This window comes from Anolis carolinensis, chromosome 3 (assembly GCF_035594765.1).
Source record: "Anolis carolinensis isolate JA03-04 chromosome 3, rAnoCar3.1.pri, whole genome shotgun sequence".
In the NCBI taxonomy this organism is placed as follows: domain Eukaryota; kingdom Metazoa; phylum Chordata; class Lepidosauria; order Squamata; family Dactyloidae; genus Anolis; species Anolis carolinensis.
The window spans coordinates 179,549,278-179,574,065 of NC_085843.1; the positions used below are offsets into that span (position 1 = coordinate 179,549,278).

The 24,788-nt window shown below is 41.5% G+C and overlaps 1 protein-coding gene across 11 annotated transcripts in view; it reads right to left on the bottom strand.

Moving 5' to 3' along the window:
* The window catches only part of zmiz1 (zinc finger MIZ-type containing 1), a 490,223-nt gene that overhangs the window by 65,479 nt on the left and 399,956 nt on the right, over positions 1-24,788 (bottom strand). For all 11 annotated transcript variants that reach the window (XM_062977416.1, XM_062977414.1, XM_062977415.1 and 8 more), the window contains one exon: positions 18,194-18,338. In XM_062977416.1, the coding sequence (XP_062833486.1) occupies positions 18,194-18,338 (145 nt within the window). The remainder of the gene's footprint in view (positions 1-18,193; positions 18,339-24,788) is intronic.

Below are 24,788 nucleotides of genomic sequence, written 5' to 3' on the forward strand. Positions count from 1 at the left end.
ACAACATATCAGAATGCAATTAAACAATGCAACAATAACACTACACAATACAGAACAAAAAAGCAGAACGTAGCATAACATAACAAGGGCGGGCCGCATGGACACAAGGTTAAAAACTCGGGGTAAGAAGAGATAAGAATAAAACCATGGGGAACAGGGTCTACAGAATACATGTTGGGGAGAGAAACACAGGAGGTATATACAATTACTCTCCGAAAGCACACCGGAAGAGCCATGTTTTTAAAACTTTCCTAAAGGCTAAAAGAGTGGGGGCTAGCCTGATCTCAATGGGCAGTGAGTTCCACAAACGGGGGGCCACAGCAGAAAAGGCCCTCTCCCTTGTTCCCACAAGGCGGGCCTGTGATAAAGGCAGTGGAGACAGGAGGGCCTCCCCAGATGAACGAAGGGCTCGGGCAGGTTTATAGTAGGAGATGCGGTCACGAAGGTAGGCGGGTCCCAAACCGTTTAGGGCTTTATAAATGATGGTCTGCACCTTGAATTGGGACCGGAAAATGAACGGCAGCCAGTGGAGCTCCTTAAACAAGGGAGTAGATCTCTCCCTGAAACTCGCTCCCGTTATTAATCTGGCCGCCGAGCGTTGGACTAGTTGTAATTTCCGGGTCGTCTTCAAGGGAAGCCCCACGTAGAGTGCATTACAGTAGTCCAGTCTAGAGGTAACTAAGGCGTGCACCACCGTGGTCAAGTCAGACTTCACGAGGTATGGTCGCAGTTGGCGCACAAGTTTGAGTTGTGCAAAAGCCCTCCCGGCCACCGCCGACACCTGAGCCTCAAGCGTCAATGCTGAATCCAGGAGGACCCCCAAACTGCGGACCTGTGATTTCAGGGGGAGTGCAACCCCGTCCAGCACAGGTTGCCACCCAATACCCCGATCCGACGAGCGACTGACCAGGAGGGCCTCTGTCTTGTCGGGATTGATCCTCAGCTTGTTCCTCCTCATCCAGTCCGCCACAGCGGCCAGGCACTGGTTCAGCATCCGAGGGGCTTCCTTGGAGTCAGATGGGAACGAGTAGTGGATTTGCGTGTCATCTGCGTAGAGATGGCAACGCCCTCCAAAACTCCGGATGACCTCTCCCAGCGGTTTCATGTAGATGTTGAAAAGCATGGGGGAAAGAATAGACCCTTGCGGGACCCCACAGGTCAAAGGCCAGGGGTCCGAGCAGGTGTCCCCCAGCTTCACCATCTGGGAACGGCCCTCCAGGAAGGACCGGAGCCACTGCAAAACAGTGCCACCAAGCCCCATCCCAGACAGCCGTCCCAGAAGGATACCATGGTCGATGGTATCGAAAGCCGCTGAGATGTCCAGGAGAACCAGCAGGGTCACACTCCCCCCATCCAGTTCCCTGCGGAGGTCATCCACCAAGGCGACCAAAGCCGTCTCGGTACTGTGCCCAGGCCTGAAGCCAGACTGCGAGCGGTCCAGAAAATCAGTGTCATCGAGGAACCCCTGGAGCTGCGTGGCAACCACCCGCTCCAGAACCTTGTCCAAAAATGGGAGGTTGGAAATTGGTCTGTAGTTGTTACATACGGATGGGTCTAACGAGGACTTTTTAAGTAGCGGTTTTACTACCGCCTGCTTAAAGCAGGATGGAACTGACCCCTGGCACAAAGAGGCATTAATTATAGCCACAAACCAATCCAACAGCCCCTCTTTGGCCAGCTTAACCAGCCAAGAGGGACAAGGATCCAGAGCGCAAGTGGTCGCCCTCACAGACCCAAGAATCCCCTCCACGTCATCAGGAAGAACAAGCCGGAAAGAATCCCACAAGATCGAACAGACAGGTACCTCGGTTACCTCCGCTGGAACTACAATTAAACTGGAGTCCAAGTCACGGCATATCTGAGCAACTTTGCCTGCAAAATGGTGCGCGAAATCGCTGCACCTGGCTGCCAAGTCATCGGGGAGCCCCTGGGCCTCAGGAGGCCGCAGAAACTCTCCCACGACTCGGAACAGCTCAGTTGGCCTATTGGCCGCAGACGCTATGCGAGCAGTCGTGAAAGCTTTCCTGGCTGCTCGCAAAGCCACGGAGTAAGCCTTAATAGCGGCTTTAGCCCGTGCTTGGTCTGACACGTCCTGAGATTTCCTCCAGATGCACTCTAGTCCCCTCCTCGTACGCTTCATCACAGCCAGCTCCTCAGTGAACCAAGGGGTCGACGTGGCTCTGCGCAACGAGAGGGGACGTTCGGGAGCGATCATGTCCAATGCCCTTGCCAGCTCACTATTATAGCGATCAGCCAGGACATCGACAGGATCGCCAGTCTCCAGAACAGGAAGATCCCCAAGAGACCTCAGGAGTCCATCCGGATCCATCAGCCTCCTGGGTCGGACCATCTTTGTGGGTCCACCACCCCTGCGGAGGTTAGAAGACACGGCGAAACTTACACAGATCAGATGATGGTCAGACCATGACAATGGAAGAATATTTTGCTCTTCCACTCTGACTGTTCCACCGTCCACAATAAAAACAAGGTCCAACATGTGTCCCGCCTGATGTGTGGGCCCAGATATAACTTGAGACAGCCCCATGGTCGTCATGGCAACCATGAAATCCTGAGCTGCACCTGTCAATGTGGTCTCGGCATGAATGTTAAAGTCTCCCAAAACTATAAGTTGTTGGGAGGCCAGGGCCACATTAGAGACCACATCTGCTAGCTCGGACAGGGAGACTGCTGGGTCGCGGGGTGGACGGTACACCAGCAAAATCCCCACACTGTCTCGGGCTCCCACCCTCAGGAAGACACACTCAAACCTCGAAGTTTGCGGAACGGCACATCTGATCAGGGCGATGGACTGCCGAAAGATCACCGCGACTCCTCCTCCCCGCCCCCCAACCCTGGCCTGCTGATGCACCCCAAAACCCGGTGGACACAACTGAGTGAGATTCACCCCACCCAGCTCGTCCAACCACGTCTCGGTGATGCATGCCAGATCCGCCCCCTCATCCAGGATTAAATCCTGAATAACAGCTGTCTTACCATTGACAGATCTGGCATTCAGAAGCAGAACCTTAAGGCCGGGGGGTCTGTCCTGAAGACTACCACACCTATTCCTCCCCAGGGTCGCAAAAACTCTGTTGCGCTTCTCCCTGGGTCGCAAGTGACCGCTCTTCCTCCTCCTCCTCCCCCACACTACCTCAATGGTGCCCCACCCGTGGGAACCCTCTACCTCCTGGGGGGTTAATTGATTAGGGTTGCCTTTTAAGGGGGTTAGTCAGCTGTTCTGAAATGTGGGGCCCACAGAGGTATTTGTTTGATTAAGGAAGGGACCCATCTCCATTAGAGGTAAAGAGAAGGAGTCATCTGACTTAACGTCATCTGACATTGACAGGGGGCTGAACAAGGGTAATGTCTGTGGGCAGGGTTGAGAGGTGGGACCGGCATAGTTTAAAATTGGGGAGGGAGGGCCATGGCTTTATAAATACAGTACAGTTAAGCAAAATGAGGCTTACTCTAATTGAGACTAGGAATTGGCTTTATAAACTGTTTTAGAAGATTATGCGGAGTGCTTTTGGTTGCACTGCTTGTCTACTTTTAGAAACTCCCAGAGAAAAATAATTACTCATAAAATACTCCTATTTTAAAAGCTGTATCATATTTAGTACAGTACTTTAATTATTCATGTATTGAATATTGTTTCTTTTGTTTGCCAGTGTAGTTTGCATTTTAAACTAATTGTAATCTGCTTTATGTCACTCTTTACCTTCAAAAGTGTTCTACAACACTAATTATAAGCAAAATAATAAATTATCTTGCTAAATTCCTTTTGTTACTACTCAGAGACTGCTACACTGGATAGGCAGAGATTACTCTTCCTAAGGGCTGGTGGTGACTATGAAAGTTAGATGTGACTTGAAGGCACATAACAATGTACTTTTCTGCAACATCAGCTCACTTTGCCTCCTAGTAGAAGGACTAGGAGCCCCCAGATGGCGTAGTGGACTAAGTGACTTGAAGGCTGGGTTGCTGACCTGAAAGCTGCCAGGTTCGAATCCCACCTGGGGAGAGTGTGGATGAGCTCCCTCTATCAGCTCCAGCTCCATGCGGGGCATGAGAGAAGCCTCCCACAAGGATGGTAAAAACATCAAAACATCCGGGCGTCCCCTGGGCAACGTCCTTGCAGACGGCCAATTCTCTCACTCCAGAAGCAACTCCGGTTGCTCCTGACACGAAAAAAAAAGTAGAAGGACTAGATAACTGTAGGTTCCGCCCAAGGTGAAAATGACCAGAGGCATAATCGTGTTGTCAAAGGCTTTCATGGCCGGGATCACAGGGTTGTTGTATGTCTTTCGGGCTGTGTGGCCATGTTCCAGAAGTATTCTCTCCTGACGTTTTGCCCACATCTATGGCAGGCATCCTTAGAGGCATAATCCATTATGAACTTCTACTGTACAAGCATTATTGAAACATATAGGAAACATCAGAATAATTCTGTTTTCTAGTCTTCCTGTCTGTAATTCTGCTGCCATTAACAGTGCCCAAGATTGACACATGAAAGCATATGCCTCTTGGGCACCATATAACAGATTAATCAAAATATCTTAAACAGGTCCAAGGGAAGCTGAAGAGAGAGTAGAAATTGGAAGGAAACTCAGTCAGTCAGTCAGAGTGTCTGTGGTCAGCGAACCACAGGGAAGTCTGATTCTCTGTTGGAGGATCAGGGTGGCTCAAATGAGGAAATTTGAGTCAATTCTAAAATAAGTTTGGTGGCTTATTTTAGGTAGTCTGGGCTCTGTTGAAGCTCAGGGAAGGCTGATCCTAAGTTAGGGGATCAGGGATAAAATAAGTTTGGTGACTTATTTTAACATAGTCTGTCTCCTGACTAGGAACAGATATTATGTGATTAAAGTGGAATTTTAGGAAGCTTGAATCACCTCATTCTGTTATTGCAACTGTTAAGGAAAGTGCCTCTGAGAAATTGTAACTATCAAGCTTGTGCCTAAATAAATGTTATTGTTCCTTCAAACATCTTAGTCTCTGTCATATATACACACATCAAGAATAAACAAGAAGAAAGAAGAAAAATAAAAGTCTCCTCTCTAAGTAGCCAGTGGCTAAATCTTCCAATAGTGGTGGCAAGAGTTGATGATCCCCTTTACCCTCTGGTGGCAGCGGATATAGTTCTATATATAATTAATTAATAAAAACACCACCTCCGCATCTCCACAAATTGGTGGCAGCGGTGGGAGATAAAAAGATTCCCCCCTGCCTGAGTTCTCCACAAATTGGTGGCAGCGGTGGGATTTCAAAAAGGAATCCCCCCTGCATGATTTCTCTACCACACCTTTTAAAAAGGCTTTTTCTTGCCCCATCCATTTGTGGTTCTCTGTTTCTTTATGCTACTCTTTTAAATGGATCATCACAGTTGCTTCAATTTTTTGCTCTTTGAATTAATTTAACTGTAAAAGCTCCCCATTTCAAGATTTGGAGGAATCAGGTTTAAGAGCAAGGTGGTAGAAGGCATAAAAACAAACAAAATCCAGGCAATATGGCAATTCTGAAACTAAACTGAGAAGAGGAAACTATGTTTTCAGAGCAAGCTAGTGAATTATGGGGGTGTATGAATAACCTTGTGCAAGCTGAAAACTCGGAGGAACTCATTCATATTTTTCTCACAAGTCGTTTGTTTAATCTTCAAACACAAGGTTTATGGTTCTAATCTCAACAAATTATTTCCACCGCATTTTATACTTTCTAAAGCTCTGTATTATTCTTATCCTCTTCATCTTGATGACACCACTCTGAGGGGAGGTTAAGATGTGAGTGAATGCGAAGGCAAAAGCATATACACATACAGAGTATTACAGTGGATCTAGGCTAAGGAGATCAGGGTGCAAATTTCCACTCAGCCATGAAACTCCCTAATGATTTTAGACTAGTTGCTCTTAAATCAGTCACAGGGCTCAAGGGTAGCATGGAGGATTCATGCATACCACTATGAGGTCCTTGCAGAAAGAGCAGGATAAAATGTAATACATAAAAGAATACTTCATGGCCAAGTGTTTGATTCTTGATTCATCACATTTAATATTTTATCCACCACAAAAATGATGATTAAATCTTCACATTGTTTGCCTTCACATGTGTTCTTTTCAAGCAAGACATATTAAATCCAAGCCTATTATTAGGTATAAGGCCATTTCGCTTTTATATTAGAATGGGTTTCCAATTTTTCTAGGACAGTGGGTACTGTTGAAATTGTGAGAACAATGTTGGTATTTTTAAACAATGGCTGTTACTGGAAGTTGGTGTGTGTGTGTGTGTGTGTGTATTGTGTCTTCCCATGCCAAAATGAGAATCCCGAGAAGTATGGCCCATGACAAGACAAGAGTTTCCCGAAGGCAAATTGGTAAGACTAACATAAAAGTAGCCTGCCCATAATCCTAAAGAGATGGTAAGTGGGGAGGAGTAACATAAAATCAAAACATAAAACCACTCTTTCTAAAGGCTTACTAAGATGTATAAAGGCAATTGTACTCAATGTTGGAAATGTGAGAAAAATGTGGGAACATTCTACCATTTGTGGTGGCCTTGTGAAAAGACTCAGAAATACTGGACTCATATGATGTTAAGAAATGGCTAAAGTCAAAATTATGACAAAGCCAAAGTTCTATTTGTTAGGGATACTGAATGATCAATTAGAGAGATAATATAGAAGACTAATACTATGTATGATTACAGCAGTAAGAACTATCTATGTCCGAAGATGAAAAAAACCCAGCTATCCTGGCAACAAAAGACTGGCTTATGAAGAAGTGTGAATTAGCAGAGATGGACATACTGATGATGTTGATCAAGGAGAAAAAGTAATAGTCCAAAGCCCTTTCCAAAATGTTCAAAGCCAAGTAATCTCACCAACACTGAAGCTGCAAGCCAAATCCACACACCAAAGTCAAGGTCCAGCCAGTAGCTCAAGAGATTCAGACTATAGTACCACTGACATTGCTTCCAGCACCAAGTTGATTTCCATCTCCTTAAGCCACTTTCTCAAGTGATCCCACCTGTTGGCCCTCCTTTCAGCCAACTGACTGGCTCTCCTCAGTTGAATGGCATCAGATCTTAGGCCCATCCAGACAGGCCAAAACGCAGTACCAGGTTTTCTTGAGGCATCCAAAACCCAAATAAATCCAGAGAAAACTGGGATTTCCTGGTTTACTCTGGATTAATAAAATACCTGGAAAGATCCAGACCTTAATGTAAGGTCCAGATTTTTCCAGGTATAAACTCTGTGGGGTTGACTCCTGGGACTGCTTTCCCAATCCTGGGGGTCAATCCCCACAGCAATCTCAGTTCTTTAGGCTTCTGGAGCCCAAAGGAGCAGGATGGCGGTCCCATCGTGAATAAAAATTAAGGGAAAAATATATAAAATCATTGTTCTCAATCTACAGGCTTCTACTCTAACATACATTAACCCAAATCAAATGGATGAGGTTTGAAGACCAGAACTCTGTATATAGCAAAGGGATGTGTGTCTGCATCCCATTCAGTAAATCACATATAGTGTTCCCTCACTTATCACGGGGGTTAGGTTCCAGGACCACCCGCAATAAGTGAAAATCCGCAAAGTAGGGACTATATATATTTATACATTATTTTAGTAGTTATACACTTTTTAAAGTCTTTATCAACCAATTGTGTGTTGATAAATCGCCTCCTTCTCCTCCCATTGCCACTTGGGCGCCTTTTCTCTCCCTTTGGCTTCTCCTTTCTCCCTTCCTTAGGCTGAAAAATTGTAATTTTTTATGATTTATAATATTCTTTATTTAAAAACCGCAAAACAGCGAATCCACAAAAAGCGAACTGTGAAGTAGTGAGGAAACACTGTATATCTGATATGGCAAAGAAGTGATGATCACAGAAAACAAACTTGTATAATATGGGAACCTGGTTGTTCCCATATTTCCTTTTAGTTTTCCTTTTCATGAACCCACTCCACTACCTCAAAAGCTTTTTCTTTTTTTCTGAGTGACATGGTCAATTTCACAACAAAGATGTGAGATACCACCATTTTTATTTTCCACTGCCATGGTTTGTGGAGTTTGAACTTCACTGCCATGTGAGACCCATACCTGCTGTCAGAAATAAAGAAATCAAAAGATCCAGTGGTTTACCTGCATGCTATTCCTTTAAAAATAAAAATAAAATATGAAGGACAGAGGAGCTGATGGGTACCAGCAAAAATGTATGCAGGGCCTATGTTGGGACTCCAAAGTTAAGGTGTGATACATTTGCAAACTCCCCATTTTACAGTGTGCCTTCTTTATTTCAATAGCTATGAATGGATATCACAGTGAACTGTGAGCACAGCGAGGAGGAACTGTTCAGAAGCCTTTGCTTCTGCTTTAGATTAGCTACAACTAGTTTTGGTTTGTGTATGTGTGCATATGTGTGCCTTCAAGTTGTCTACTAACTTAGGGCAGATTTGCCTTCATTGAAAGTAATAAGCATAGTCAAGATCACACACAATTTATCAGATAGAGATGGCAAGCTATGGTTAATGAAGAACACTAGAGGAGCTTCTATACAGCTTTACTGAACACTGACTGCAGAAGTACATGTCCCCAATTTATTTGATTTTTTCCCAAACAAAATCCCATGACACTTGTTAACTTGAAAGGGAGAATATTGCCACAGTTTGAGGGTCATTTGAATTATTTTAAGTGGTCACTTCCAGTTTAGAAAAAAGTCCTCCTTGGCCTAAAAGAGGCCACCACCATCTCATGAACATTGTCCCACTGTCTCTCAGGGCCTTTCCACACAGCCATATAACCCGAATATCAAGGCAGAAAATCTCACAATATCTTCTTTGAACTGGGATATCTGGGTCCACACTGCCATATATTCCAGTTCAAAGCAGATAATGTGGGATTTTATTCAGCTGTGTGGAAGGGGGCTCAGAGAGCTTTTCCAGTAACATTTAAAATTTTACAGGTGGAGAGAGAATGAATGTATGAGCCCCGTGAGCTGTATTTTATCTATCACTGCACTAAACTATTATTTAATATGTCATTTAAATGTAGTTCGTATGGCTAGTCATGTGGTAAAATAATATAGACTATCAGAATTTGATCCTCTTCCAGTTTATATCATAGAACTGACCAAATATTTCTTTAGAATTATAGCCAGATCGGAAAGGACAATTTCTTCTGGCCACCCAAGGGCTTGAGTGCTTTTAACAGCAATTGTTCATGCCACTAGTTTAAAATGACGGGAACCTGCAAAACAGATTGCAATATGGCACAGATGGGAAACTCCTATTCAAAATGGTATATTCTAGGGGTGTATGAAATGGCAGAAATCTGTTCTGTTTTCATTTTGAATTTCGTCGTCTCTCCACCCTCATTTTGTTTTCAGGAAGATTCCAGGAGATGGAGGGTGTCTGTTCAGATTCATAATTTGGGATCCGGAATACTGTTTCCATTTCAGGAAGAATCTTCCCAAAAACAGAACCGGGGGGGGGGGGGGGGGGATACCCAAAATTTGAAACAAAGATCAGATTTCTGTCATTTCTCACACCTCTAGTATATTACCACCCCTTCAGTGTTTACAAAGTAACTCTGAGCTCTGCAAGGAAAAAGCATAGCTCAACTTCTTATACTCTTTGTGCTTATGCATGCACAAGCAGACACAGAATGCTAGGCAAAAGATAACAAAGCTATGTTGTAAAGAAGATGACCAGTTACTGAGAATGTGTTCTAATTCCTAAAGGGATCGGATATATCATTATTCTTCAACCTGTGTTATGAAATCATCCATTTTTTATCAACCTCTCCCTCATCCCTTTAATGCCACACAGGCAGACTACTTTTCACATAAATACACTGTTACAACCCAACATGACAGTCACAAAATCCACCTGCTATAAACATCTTACCTGTTACCTAAGTCTCAAGGATGCTAAAAATGTCTTGCAAATTTGCTGCGTGATATATGCAGTTTCATCTTTATTGCATTTTGTAACACACCAGCCAGACCTAGTTTCATCTACGATTTATTTTAACCCGCGTGCCAACATTTGAGATAAATTTCTCACATTTTCCCCCAGTTAAGTAGCATGGTATAAATTTTAGTTTTACTCATCAATATAACAAAGATTCCATATCTAACCAATCCTTCCAAAATTATAAGGATAAGAATGATTTTAAAAAAACAAGACACCCACCCAGTTTTTGATCATTGCCTGTTGCCTTGGTAATTCAGACGCCCGCCCGGGAAATCGCTGATTATCAGTGAATGGGAATTGCATTGTTCACACCACAGTGCCTCTGCTATGTTAATGTGAGATAATGGCAGCCAGAAGAATCCTTTTGTTCCCAGCTTTGCTGTTTATTCAAAGTGCCTGGAGGTCAGCAATTGCTACAACAGCCAGGGAAGGAGCTCCGGAAACAGACTTCACTTCTGGCTTCTCCCCCACCTCCCCTTTTTTGCCTTCAAGGAAAAAAAGGAGGAAAAGAAAAGGGAGCTGAAAGAGGATCTAAAGGGAGACTGAATCAGAGAAGATATAGCAAGCAGCAGGAACGAGGGGTTAGATGGAGGATATTAAACTCATTTTCACAGGGGTGTCAAACTCATCAGCCTTATAGTTATCTTCAAAGGGTCATTTGTAATTGTAAGACTGCATAAATGTAACTATGTTGCACTGGCATTGAAAACTTCGCAGGCCACGTAAAATGGCATGGTGGGCCAGATTCGGACCACTGGCTTTGCCTCTCGTACTTGTGGGTTATATGAATTCTCAGTTCTTGAGATTCCAGAGCCAGGAAATGTGCGTGCTCAAAGAGGTTCAAAAAAGCTTCCTTTAAAAAGGACAGGCAGACAACCACAGTAAATTGACTTACACAAATATTCTCTAACACACACCCTTGTTTTGTGGTTGAATTTACTTTCGATTTCGATAGCTTACAAATTATAGTTCAGATACGTAAACACATTCTAATAACACCTGATTGAACAGACATGATTTTAAAAATTGGAACCAACCCTTTCCCCAAATTTATTTTTGATCATAGTTCTATCACATTCATATTATGCTTTTTCATGAGGCCAAGATGTTATACATATGGAATATCTTGTCCTTATCCATGAAGTCGGGTTGTCCCAGAGTCACTCAGTAGCCTTCCTGGATAAGCATGGATTTGATGTCCAGTTTAGAAATCCAGTGCATTACAACATGCTCTCATTAAGTTTTAGGTCTTCAAATGGAAGAAAAGCAGCTGCACTTCATATCTCATTTTAATCCTAAAATTCTGGGCCTGGATAATGCGTTGTCTGCTTGTAAAATGGTTTCCCAATTCATTATTTCGGTAGGAAGCTATAAGGTTTAGTTTTCAGTCAATTAAGAATATGGATTGCTGTTGTGGGCGACTACTATCCATAGACAAAAACAGTCATATTGAGTCACACTAACAAACCAATTATTCTGAGTAGGCTGACAGCTAACCACATTTTTCTACACTTATTTAAATTGCTTTGCTACCATCAAAATGTAATTAACTAGGTGCAATTAAAAAAAGTTGCATGTAATAAATTTAACATTGCCAGTATGGTTAGCAGGGTAATCCACTGTGGCTTGTTCACACTGAAGTCAACAAAATTGAAATAGTCCTTGTTCTTTAAAAGTACCTCCGCCATGATTCCATTAGTGAGACCTTAGCCAATGAATGCAAAGGCATTAAAGCTACCCCATCTATATTAGTTCCAAGCTGTGCCTCTCGCCTATTTAGTGGTTTCTCCACTAGGCTCCATACCCTGCTGTCATGAGCCCAATCCTTTAATTTTGTGGAGTCAGAGCTTGTGGAGATCCTGGTCACCTTCTCAAAATTGGATACCCCTACCTAGGTATCATAATTTGTAATGTAGCATAGGACAAAGTAACTAAAAGAGGTCAGGGTGGTGCTATCACCTTGACAAGTCTTAGAGGCTTCTCCACGCTGTCCCTCACATCCCACTTTGACTAAACCAAAACTAGCCCTCTGGAAAATGCTACGGGCCATTTTATCTTGTTTGGAAGCATGACCCTCTTCACGTTTTTAGGAATGCAGAGGCCTATACCAACCTATCTTTCTCCAAAACAGGATGTTAGCAGAGCAGAATGTCTAGTTACTTTCTGGCTTGAAGAAAAATACAAGGAAGGCTTTCAGAGGATTGACAAACGTCACCCCTCTCTCCAAACGCCATTTTGGCTAGTTGCACTTCTGAAAAGTTTTAGAAAATGTATTTCAGCCTGTCCAACAGCACCAAGAATATCTGAGAAAGTATGGCTCCTTCATTTGCTATTAACAGACAAAGCCATTCAAAGCAATATACAGGGTTTTTAATGTGTTTTAACTTAAAACTAGGGAGTTCTTTTTCAAAAACCCTGTACTTTGAGTTTTCCTTTTGAAAAAGAAAACCCTTGAAAACTCAAAACTAATTTTCTAATTTAAAGAAGTTGTTTAGTCTCATTTGAACACTGGTTCCCACCCTCTACTTTCTGACTTTTAAAAAATGTATCTGGAAAACACCAGCATATTTTCTCACATTTTCTCTAATAAGCTGATGAAATGCTATGCATGAAGTTATTTCAGCTTTTCTTCCTATAAAGAAAGTCTCTTCTCCACTGCTGTCATCATTGCTCTCTTTACACTCATTTCCAACCTTTTCTGAACAGCTATGTCCAGTTCAAACTCCAGGAGCGGCAGGAGCGGCCGCTGTTAGCTCCAGCTTCTGCCAACCTAGCAGTTCGAAAACATGCCAATGTGAGTAGATCAATAGATACCGCTCTTGCAGGAAGGTAACAGCGCTCCATGCAGTCATGCTGGCCACATGACCTTGGAGGTTTCTACGGACAATGCCGGCTCTTTGGCTTAGAAATGGAGATGAGCACCAACCCCCAGAGTCGAATACGACTGGACTTAACGTCAGGGGAAACCTTTACCTTTTTATGTCCAGCTTTAGCTTTGGATACAAACACAGCTGAAACACTGTATTAGGTTTAGTGCATTTCAGATTACATTGAAGATCTACATCAGTTTGTTATCTCCTAACCACTTATTCTTATCTGACTCCTTTCTTCTTTAGGAGGTCCTGACAGTACTAAGTAGGATAATCTTCAATTTAATGTTAGAAACCACAGCTTTTCCTTCAAGCACATAATGCCTTTTGTATAAGAACATGCCTTTCCAACAACAATTCAGGAGGGTAAAAAAACTACTCACAGTTGAATGAATTTCAAATTGTATAACATCTTACTGTTAGTACTTATCCAAACCAAAAGTGGTGATTTCAGGGAGGAATTTCCTCACATCCTTAATTTTTTTGCTTTATTGATCTTTCATGTTGCTATCTGTTATCCTAACACAGCTTTGGTGGGATTTTCTTTATTCCCATCCAAGTGATGTTAACTAAACTGGAATCATAAACTAGGCATGATGATAACATCAAAACATGTAGCTAATCTGATTTTACTAGGTGCTGATGTTTCTAAAGCCTAAGAGAGTAAAGGCAAAGCTCAGATCAGATGGACAATCCTAGATGATGGCAGATGAGTTCATTAATTCTCATGATCATTACTGCTTAACATGTTGCTCCCAAATAAAGTGATCATGACATATGTGTAGTAGTTTGGATTATATTTATACTGAATCATAGCTAAGGTGATGTAATATGGACATTATGAAGAAACTGCAATTACAGTGTATCTGATATTTGGATGAAGTGTAACGGTATACGTCATCATTATTGTAAGATTGTGGCTTGCAACACTAAAACGGAGGTTGTGGGTGGGATTTTGTGGGTATAGTAGGCCCTGAATATAATTTAAATTGTATTTCTTGTATTTTAAAATGTGTATCCATCCACAAATGTGTGTGTGTTTTTTTTAAAAAAAATCTGTCATATTTTAAATTTTTATTAGGTGTGTTATATTTGTTATCTGCCGTGAGTTCCTACAGGGAGAAAGGTGGGATACAAATAAAGATGATAGCAGCGGCAGCAACAATTGTTCTGGTGGCTGCTACCAAAAAAAGACCTCATTCTCCTCTCGTGGTTATAAGAAAAGACTATGATTTTTTATAATTGTTTATTACATTCCAGCCACGGTCCAAAATATATAATCTTAGGGTTTCCTCCTTTGACAAAGGAGAAAGAGGAGGGAGAAACAGCAAAACCCCATCGTTCTTGGGGTTTTTTTTGTAACTCTCTTTGATAGGAATTGCAGTGTGTCAAATAGTGCTAATAATTCTAATTAACAATAAGGCTCCATTCACCCAACTGAATTATTAGTTAATTGTTCTTCTGTTCAATTTGATCAAACCTCCAGAATCAAATAATCTGTATTTTTCAAAGCACCGTCTGTTTATTTTAATCGATTCTAATACAACCACTGGCAGTTGCAAACTTGCCATTTAGTTAATATTGGGGGCAATAGAAAACAAGGAGTCAAAAATGACTTGTGATAACAGAAAATGCTAAAAAAAAAAAAAGCAGCTGTGTGTTTACAGACATTCTTATTGACACTGCAAAGCATTACCATGTGCCATACAAGCTGCAGCAAGCATTTTAACAAGTGTACAAAGTATGGAGTGACTACAAAGGGAGCCGTTTTTGTTTATACTAGGATGAATCCTGCCATGTGCATGAAAATGTCATTCACCTTGTTTAAATGACAAACACAGATTTCACGAGGAAACGATGCTGCAATTATTTGCTATCAATTAATTCCACATTTGTTTCTCCAGCATTTAACAGTGTTTTGTCTACAAATAAATGTTACTTCATTTACCTCTCCCCGCATTGCTCCCAAGATACACAGAAAGAGCAAGAGATGACTGTTGTAGGGTAGCACATAGAAATGTGATCTATAAGGCAGCGAACGGTCCTTCATTCAAATTCCTGCCTATGCCACAAATTTTATGGAAAGCCTCGGGCAAGTCACCATATGCCCAGCCTCATTTCTATTAAACTGACCGACTGAAGCAATTATTTAAATAATATATGGGACATGCTTTAAGCACATCAAATGTGAAATATAAATGCAAAGCAAAACTCAAAAGCTTCCTTTTTCACTCTGTAATATGTTAACAATATCAGGCTAACATAAATCCCACCTTCTGTCATTACTTTGTAAATCCAGTAAATTACCCCAAAAGTTTCTTCTTCTAAACACTTGCTTCCAGAACTTAATCTATACTGAATCGCAGGACCACAAAACACTATTCCCAAACACTGTTTCAATTGAGTATTTAATTAGTTTTCAGTAGTAAGTATTGGCATACTTAATCTGAACCTCTGCAGTTCTAAATATATGTTACTTCCTTGCAGAAATATTCTAGTTTTATTTAAGGTGCCTAATATTTAAGTCCCGTTTATTCATTTCTCCTCTATATATATAGCCAGTACATGGAAGACATTTTCAGAATCCTATTTGTTCTCCCCAACTAGAGTAAATCTGCTGAATCAACTGATGAAGGGTAAGTAAACACATAATTAAATTCCACTGATTCAATTGATTTATTTTAGTTAAACTAACAATAAGATTTTGATTTACCTGTCCTACTCACAACATTCCCCCTTCCAGTTGTATGCATGGACATACAACTGTACAAGCACAGTGCACACAACTGTAGCGCATATAACTGTACAAACATAGGTTCAGTGCGTAGCGATTTGTGCGATAGGTTTTGTGCATGGCGATTTGGAGACAGGAGTAGTGGACATATATAACTCAACTATATATGAAAATGTGTAGGAACTATGAACAGGGATATATAGTTATATAACTCATAAAGCGATATAAAATCAGTTCAAAATTCCAAAATACAAAATATTACAAATTCAAAACTGTTTATAATGATGTCTGGGATAGTGACACTTTTGGTTTCTGATAATTTAATGTATATACAAACTTTGCTTCGTGCACAAAATTACTAAAACAACTGTGTACAAAAATACCCTAAGGCTATGTGTATAACAAGGTGTCTATGACACATAAATGAATATTGTGTTTAAACTTGGGTCCCATCTCTAAAATAACATTAGGTATACACAAATATCCCAAAATCACCAAATCCCAAACACATCTGGTACTAAGCATTTCGGATAAGGGACACTCAATCTGTACTTAAGCAATCTGTAAAGTTTATGTTTAAATACAACTTTAATCTTACCTAGTGAAAAGCATGCTGAAGTAAATGGGAATTAACTGTTCCCAACATGACCCATTCATGTCAGATGATTTACTATAGGTAGGTATAATATTGGATTTATTCCAAAGAGCACAATCTTATTAGCTACACAGATAGAGAAAAGTGCACATTACAATATGCTAGCACAATTTCTCTGCTGCTAGATCATTCCTAAACTGAATTGCCATCCCTACTACACAGCCAACTATGTATGAATGTCCAGGACTTCTACTTGTCCCCTAGGAGCACAATCACCTGAATCTCTAACATGTAGGAAAAAAAGAAGGAATTGGGTGACTCTCGGACACTGCTGAACTTTAGCTTTCAACCTAGTTCTCCATTGGCTATGCTGGCTAAGGCTTTTGGAAATGAAATTCAACATCTGGAAGACCCATGATGTGATGCCAAATAATGATGATGATCTGTTCCTGATCTTCAAACATCCACAAAATTTTCTTTAGGTAGTCCATATTATCTCACAAACTTTACATTGGGAAATGGCAGCAATGCACGGATGCTTTCACAGTACTAAGAATGCATTTTTCCAAATGGAAGAAAGATCTTCCTTATAGCAAGCTATCCTTTAAAATGAGGTTAATAAAACATTGGGCATCATTCCTTCCTCCTCTAACACATGTTATAATGCCACACACACACATGCCTTTTAACACCTTGGAGCTTATTGGTCATTATGCTTGATCATGTAATCTCTGCTTCTGGTCACCTCTGTGTTCTTTGAGAAGAACAGTGGATGTCAGATGGATCTGAGGCCAAATCCTATAGCAGCATGTGGCTTACATGACAATCCATTTGTTAAGGGGTTTTTTTGCATGGAGATAGTGATTCTGGTGAAGACAGGAGAATGATTCTGCTCTGAATTGCTCATGGAAGCCAGGCACTTGGGAAATAGGTCCTCTGAGCTGGCCTTCTCCTGCCAGTGCTGTTGTGCCTGCCTTTTTCCTAATCTCCTTGCCATCATTTCTGCCTTGCTGACAGTATAACTATGTTATGAGAGGTATAGGATGTCATGTTGGCTCAAACCACTTCTTTTATGAGCCCATCTCTCTCCTTGGAAGGAGGTTTTCTTGATTTCTGCAGTTGTAATGTTTAGAGAATGTACAGGGGAGCTGGCTTTGGAGAAAATCATACTATACAATACTCAGTTTTAAAGTGTAAACAAACATGTGACAAAAATACTCTGCACAATTAAGGAAAGTAAAATCCTTTCTGAGATTAAGACAGTCATTCTTCTCCAGTTTTGATTTCAATCCAAACTGATGAATTTGGGGGCTTGGAAAATATTTTCCAAGCCTGGTTTGGATGATGTTTGCCAACATCTTCAGTGGCAAAATACCAATCTTTGGAGCTATTTGCCTCCCAATCCCTTTTTAACAAATATTACTGATGAAATCTTATGACTTGGTGTCCAGTAGTTTCATATGTGCGGTGTAGTGTGTTGAGCCTTGGACTATGACTCTGGAGACCAGGATTCAACTCTTCGCTTGGCCATGGAAACTCACTGGATAACCTTGACCAAGTCATATCCTCTCAGTCTTAGTGCAAGGCAACAACTCTCAGAACAAATGTTGTCAAGAAAACCATGTGACAGGGTCACCTTAGAGGTCCCATAAGTCAGAAATGACGAAACTTCATATGTAGCTGAACTATAAGAAAAAAATACGAGATAAGAAAAAATAAGGAACATGGTATTTAGAACTCATATCTCTCCATGTTCTGATGGAACTAGGAAAACCATTTCTGAGTATTCCTTGCCTAAGAAATCCTATGGAATTCATGAAGTCACTATAAGTTGGCAGATGATTTGGGTGCACATACACACACACAATGCCTGGCATAAACATAACCAAAATTACGGTCAAGCTTCCAAATACATCAGGATGTCTACAGTTCTCTTTCATGAAGGAAAAACACTTATGAGTAGTTAGCATGCCAGTTCCTCCTGGGGATCAATTTTGTGGCTGCTGTTACAGGGAAAATGCGTGGAAGGGACTCACCTGTGTGAAAGGGAGGGTTTCATTGAGCTCATCGAGTTCATGGGTGGTTGCATGGGGAGCTTGCCTGGAGGGTCGTTTTGGCGGCTTTTCTGGTGGCGCAGAAGCAGCAACCTTCCCAACTCCTCACACCACGATGAGAGCAGCGCTGGAAAACAGAAGGAAGGTCTTTGGATGAGAAATACATATAGGGTAAAAAATGAGAAAATATCAAGAAAGGAACAACAAGGCAAACTGTGTCCCACATGCCGCAGCAATGTAATTGCTTGTGTTGTATGACTTCCATGTTTTTATTTTCTTAAAAGACATGTTGGTTGTCTATTAACCTTAATTCTATATTAAGAATACTTATGACCATAAAATAGAAAGAGTCACTGGAGGCTATAGAGCCAAAGTGTGAAAACTACCAGCTGGCCTAATCTGAAAACTAGATGAAGAAGGCAGTGTTTGTGACAACCACAGCCCAAACTAGCGCCGTCAGACTACATTTCCTTATTTTCTTATCAAACAGGTCTCCTGAAAAAATAATTGCTGCTTAGCAGGTTCATAGGCAAACTTAAATATACATGATTTATTCAATTAACCCCCCCCCCCCAAAAAAAAGTCTATACTATTTAGAGCAAGAATAGTAAAGAAGGTGGAAGGAAGGAAGAAAATAAAGCTCACAGTCACTGTGCTGAAGCTGACTTGAGGGATAGGGAAGAGAAATTATGACAAGCAGTTCCAAATAATACACTACAGTACAGTGCTGTCATTGATAGATAGTTCAATATGTTCAACAATGCCAATGTGCTTCAGTACCTAGAAAATTATTTTAAATTAAAATGCATTCGATTTTGCGTTTGTTCACAGTGAAGCACAAGGAGACATGAAATATACAACCTCTGCCTAGAAGATGAGCTCTTAGTGGTAGGCTTTGGAAATATTATTTTGGACTGCAGCAATTGAAAAACAAGATTCAGATCCAATACCTTCCAACATTTAACAGGTGAAAATTGAGACACGTGTGGACAATGCACATCAGACTGTGGTCAAGATGACAAATGTTATTAATGTGGAAGAACACACAAGGTAGAAGAGGTTTGGTTTCGACTGAGTCAACTAGGAAAGAAAAGATTCTGCCCCTTTCTCTTCCCTCCCTCCCAGTTAATTAAGTGTACATTGAACTTGGTTTGCAGCAATTGAAATAATCCGAGGATAAGGGGGAAAGTGGGCAGAAGGGCAAGATATTGGGACATTTTAAAAGCAGCTGAAAAAAGTGAGACAGCAGAGGGTTAAACAGGATTCTCATTGCCAAACTCGGATAAGTGAAGGGTATGGCATCCCCAAGAATACTCGAGTACTGTATATACTCGAATATAAGCTGACCCTAATATAAGCTGAGGCACCTAATTTTACCACAAAAACTGGGGAAACTTATTGACTCAAGTATAAGCTGAGGGTGGGAAATGCAGCAGCTAGTAGTAAATATCAAAATGAAAATGGATCCCAATGAAATTATATTGAGGCATCAGTAGGTTAAAGTTTTTTGAATATTTACCGTATTTCAAAGAAAAACAGTAAACTAGCTCTGTAAGTGGAAAAGTAGGATAAAAATATATATGGTATTAACAATAACAATAACAACAACAACAACAATAATAATAACAACTTCATTTCTATCCTGCCCTATCTCCCCATGGGGACTCAGGCCAGCTTCCAACATAGTAACAGGCAAACATTCAATGCCTACATAAACAATGCACAGCTAGATATAGATCTGTCATTATATATACTAATTTCACATATGCATTTCCCCCTGAAACATTTGCAAATCCCCCTTTCTATATATATGTGTGTGTGTGTGTGTGTGCAGTTCCCTCCTGCAATATTTGCAAGCCCTACATATTTATGTTTATATCTATCTTGAAATCTGTGTGTGTGTGTGTGTGTGCGCGCGCGCGCGTTTCCCCTACAATATTTGCAAGTCCTTTATATCTATATTCTAGGTATTTCTCTATATAGAGATAATTATATCTGTATACAATTTGCAATTTGTGTGAGGGGAAAATTCATATATAAAATTAATGTAGATAATTCATATATAAAATTAATGTAGATAGATAAGATACAAATATTTAGGCACATAGGGATTGCAAAGGCTTGCAGGGGGAAATGGCCATCGATTAAGAAATATTTCAGGGGGAAATGCTTTTATAAGATTAATGGGTATATATTAGGGTTGGGCAAAAAATTCGAATCCTTCTGATGTCGTATCCAATTCGTATGTTTTGTCACTTTTGAACTGTGTTTAGAAAAAGGTTATCCTGTCGTATGTATCCCACGATATCGAACCCTTGATTGCCAATTTTTCGAATGGTGTCGAATGTTTCGGAGGGGGCAAGCATTTGCAAAGGGCTCCTGTACTACTTGACTGCTTATGGGGTGCTTTAATCCGCTTTGCAGAACGTGCGGGGAGAGGTCTGGGTGTGGAGTGCTTGGCTGCTTGCAATGGGCCGCTTTAATCCGCTTTGGAGAACGAGCGGGGAGAGGTCTGGGTGTGCTGGAGTGCTTGGCTGCTGCTTGCAATGGGCCGCTTTAATCCGCTTTGCAGAACGAGCGGGGAGAGGTCTGGGTGTGCTGGAGTGCTTGGCTGCTGCTTGCAATGGGCCGCTTTAATCCGCTTTGGAGAACGAGCGGGGAGAGGTCTGGGTGTGCTGGAGTGCTTGGCTGTTGCTTGCAATGGGCCGCTTTAATCCGCTTGGAGAACGAGCGGGGAGAGGTCTGGGTGTGCTGGAGTGCTTGGCTGCTGCTTGCAATGGGCTGCTTTAATCCGCTTTGGAGAACGAGCGGGGAGAGGTCTGGGTGTGCTGGAGTGCTTGGCTGTTGCTTGCAATGGGCCGCTTTAATCCGCTTTGGAGAACGAGCGGGGAGAGGTCTGGGTGTGCTCGAGTGCTTGGCTGCTGCTTGCAATGGGCCGCTTTAATCCGCTTTGCAGAACGAGCGGGGAGAGGTCTGGGTGTGCTGGAGTGCTTGGCTGCTTGCTATTGGGGCGCTTTAAACCTATATCCCAGGATCTAGTTTCAGATTATCTGATTTAAACTGGATTATATGAGTTCTCTCTGCAGATAATCTGGGATAAGAAGAAAAGTGATGGATCTGGACCAAGCTTGGCACACACCAGCTGTGAATCCTAGGGGGGTTTTGGATGGTTGACCCAAGACTTTTGGGAATTGTAGTTCACCCATACATTTTCTCATGGGAGCATTCATAAAAAGAGAGAGAGAGAGAGAGAGAGAGAGAGAGAGACACCATGGTGTAATGTAGTGCAGGGGTTCATAGTCCCTCAGACTGTTGAGGGGCCAGACTGTGGTGAAATAGTCCAAAATTAGGATTGTTGTTGTTGTGTGCCTTCAAGTCATTTCAGACTTAAGTCAACCCTAAGTGTAAAGTTTAGGACAGGGGCCAGGTCAATGGCATTGGAGGGCCGCATCTGGCCAACGGCCCTTAGTTTGGGGACTCCTGGTGTAGTGCATTATGGTTTCCTGAGTCCACCAATTTAACAAAGTTTCAGCCACAAAAACAAAGTTTCTGAAGTAGAACAATGACTTTCAAAGTAAAGACAACCCAATGAAACAGGAAATAAGACTTCCAAACCAGGAACAGATTTCTGCAATTATTATAAAATGGTTTATTATAAAAGCTATAAAAATTCGCCAAAAATCAGAGGATAAGGGAAATGTTCTGAATTTTCATGAGCTATCAGTGTTAAATGTGTTCTACCACTGTACCAAGTTTGAAGAAGATAGCTCAAAAAATGAGGGCGAGAGAGACCTGCAAAGTCCCCCCCCGCTGTTTTTTTCTTGGCCACTGCGCATGCGCGTCCGCCATTAACGAATTACTTTTGAAATTAACGAATTTTAGTTAAATTTCGAAATTTTGGAGGGGCAAAATTCGGAAATGACATCAGAAACGAAACGCTAGCGCCCCCTACTTTTGAAGCGAGTTTAGAATCAATTTTTTCATGGATCGCTCAAGCCTAGTATATATATATTCTTCCTGGCTTGCAAGGGCTTCTTTCCCTTTTCACAACATTCCCTTGGTTAAGAGCAAGGGAGGCTTTGGAAAAGTAAACACTGATAGGGGAGGGTAAGATGAGAGAGAAATATATCATATATTGCAAGCAACGGCCTCCAGGCTCACTAGGGCGGAAAAACTCGGCTTATCTTCGAGTATATACGGTACTTATAATGTGTGTAACAAGGTGGACAGAAAGTGAAGAGCTATTTCCAAATCAGTTGGGTTTTTTATTGTAAAAAATACATGTCTTCCAAAGAGAATGGTAAAGTTAGAAAGGGAACAATTTATTCTTCTGAAAAGAAAAAGGAAGGGGTCATGATATGCCATGTCAGTAGGCCAGAGTTTGCTTTTTTCTACCATAGAGACAAACACTATGTTTCAGCCACCAAGGGGAAAACAGTAGCAGGATTAAAGTTTAATGAGGAAGGTTTCTTTCTACTAAGCTTGACAAAAGGTCCATCAAGTGTATAGGGAGAAAAGGGAAGGTTAAGGTTATAACTGCTATCTGTCTCACTTTTGCACAGCTCCTGTGTGATCCTACCAACAGCTTGATTGCCAATGAGCTCAGGGTGAGTAACGCAAGTACAGGTGGATGCCTCAACTGAAGCAGCACCAGGCAACACTACTCATGGAGGGAAAGGGATTTGGTTTTGAGGTTTCCACCTGCCGATCCCTGGTTAAGAACTGGGTAGATCTTAGCTATACCATGTTTGCGAATGGCAGGGTATGTGCAGATGCCTGATTTGAAACGTTTTAGAGACAAAATTTAAACTAAGCCACAAACAGGGTCACTTTAAATCTGCAGAAGATGTGTCCTTTAAAGGCAGCATTCCCATTGTTCTCTGAAGCACCTCCATGTAAGCACAAAATACTCCCGTGAGCTGTCTTCCTATTAGCCAAGGAATCTGTCAACAGGCATTTGATCAAACTGCATTCATCTTTTATCCCTGGCATATCATTAGTATTGTACCAGCAACAAAGGGTGCTCATCTTCCCGCCTTCCTCTCCCTTTTATGTTGCCTGGAGATAACAATCACTACCTAACATTACACTGTGGCCACTTGAGTTCTGAGGTGGAAAGCGGCGGCGGGCAGGAAGGGATGAACAAAGTGTTCTGGCAAACTGAAAATGCAGCCAGGGTTGGAATAATAGCAGATGCAGAGCACCTCCACACAAGCTGAATGCAATTACAGTGATGTTGAATGGAAACCATCCATCTTAAGTGCAGCTTTGATGCAAGGTGAGTTGCTCTTCATACGTGAGCACAGAACACTCTTGACAAATAAAGATAAAAGGAGGAAGCAGTCTAATGATTTTACAACCTGAATCTGCAAATGAATGCTTCTGCGAATAGAATAAAGTGCTGGTAACTTCTGAGTATTCTTGAATGAGAAAACCTAAGGAAATTCACAAGATGGGTAAAGTATGAGAGTGGATAGCAAAAGCAGAACAAATCTGTGGTTGTAGAAGGAATGATCCCCCCCCCCCAATTAATAAGGTGAGATCACATTTGTTGACAGGGCTGTTAATATATCTACGAAAATAAATATTCTATCTGTAGATTTTGTAATTGTCATATTGAAAATACCAAAATATGGTTCTGCTTTGGGGCTATATTTTACAATCATATTTGTGAAATATGAATGGCGTCTTTCTCCCAGCACATGGCCAATTGTTGCACCTCATTAACAATTTAAAGAAATTTGTGTATGCAGCACTGGCCTGAAATAATTTTAAATACAAGGGCAACCCGGATGTAAAATGTCAAACTCAAACAAGTGCATGAGGCTAAAGTAGAGTATGCCTAGATATAGCAAAATTAGGTCTTGCTTTTTGAATCCCCCCCTTATATTTTAAAGCTGTGTTTGTTTAAATTTGTGGGTGTTAAACCTGTGGCTATGGAGGGCCAACTGTACTTTTTTCTTTGTACCACAAAGAAAACCAATAGTGGGACAAAAAATTGTATGGATATATTTGCCTTCTTCTCATAAACCAGTGGTTCTCAACCTGTGGGTCCTCAGATGTTTTGGCCTTCAACTCCCAGAAATCCTGACAGCTAGTAAACTGGCTGGGACTTCTGGGAGTTGTAGGCCAAAACATCTGGGGACCCACAGGTTAAGAACCACTGCCATAAACAAACAAACAAACAAACAAAAACAGGAAAACAAACCTATTGTTGTATGGCATGCCCTGTCCTGTGAATGACCATGGGGTATATTCAAATCAGAAATCAAAAAAGCAAAATCCAAATTCTGCCACCTCCTGTTGTTTCTGAAGAAAAGTAGAGGCAGAACGGAGCATTGTGATCCTGAACTGCAGTGGCATCTTATCTTAACTGTAACCCACTGGCACATGACCCCAAGAAACTTAACATAGGCCAACCATAGGGCCATGTGATGCAGCTGGATTTTGAAATATGTGACTGTTCTCTTTTCATTCAAGTTAAAATGAAACAAACCAAAAATTAATTTACAGATTACACTATTCATCTTTTGCATGCTTAGCTACAGCATTTTTAGACCCTGGCTGCATTTAGGCA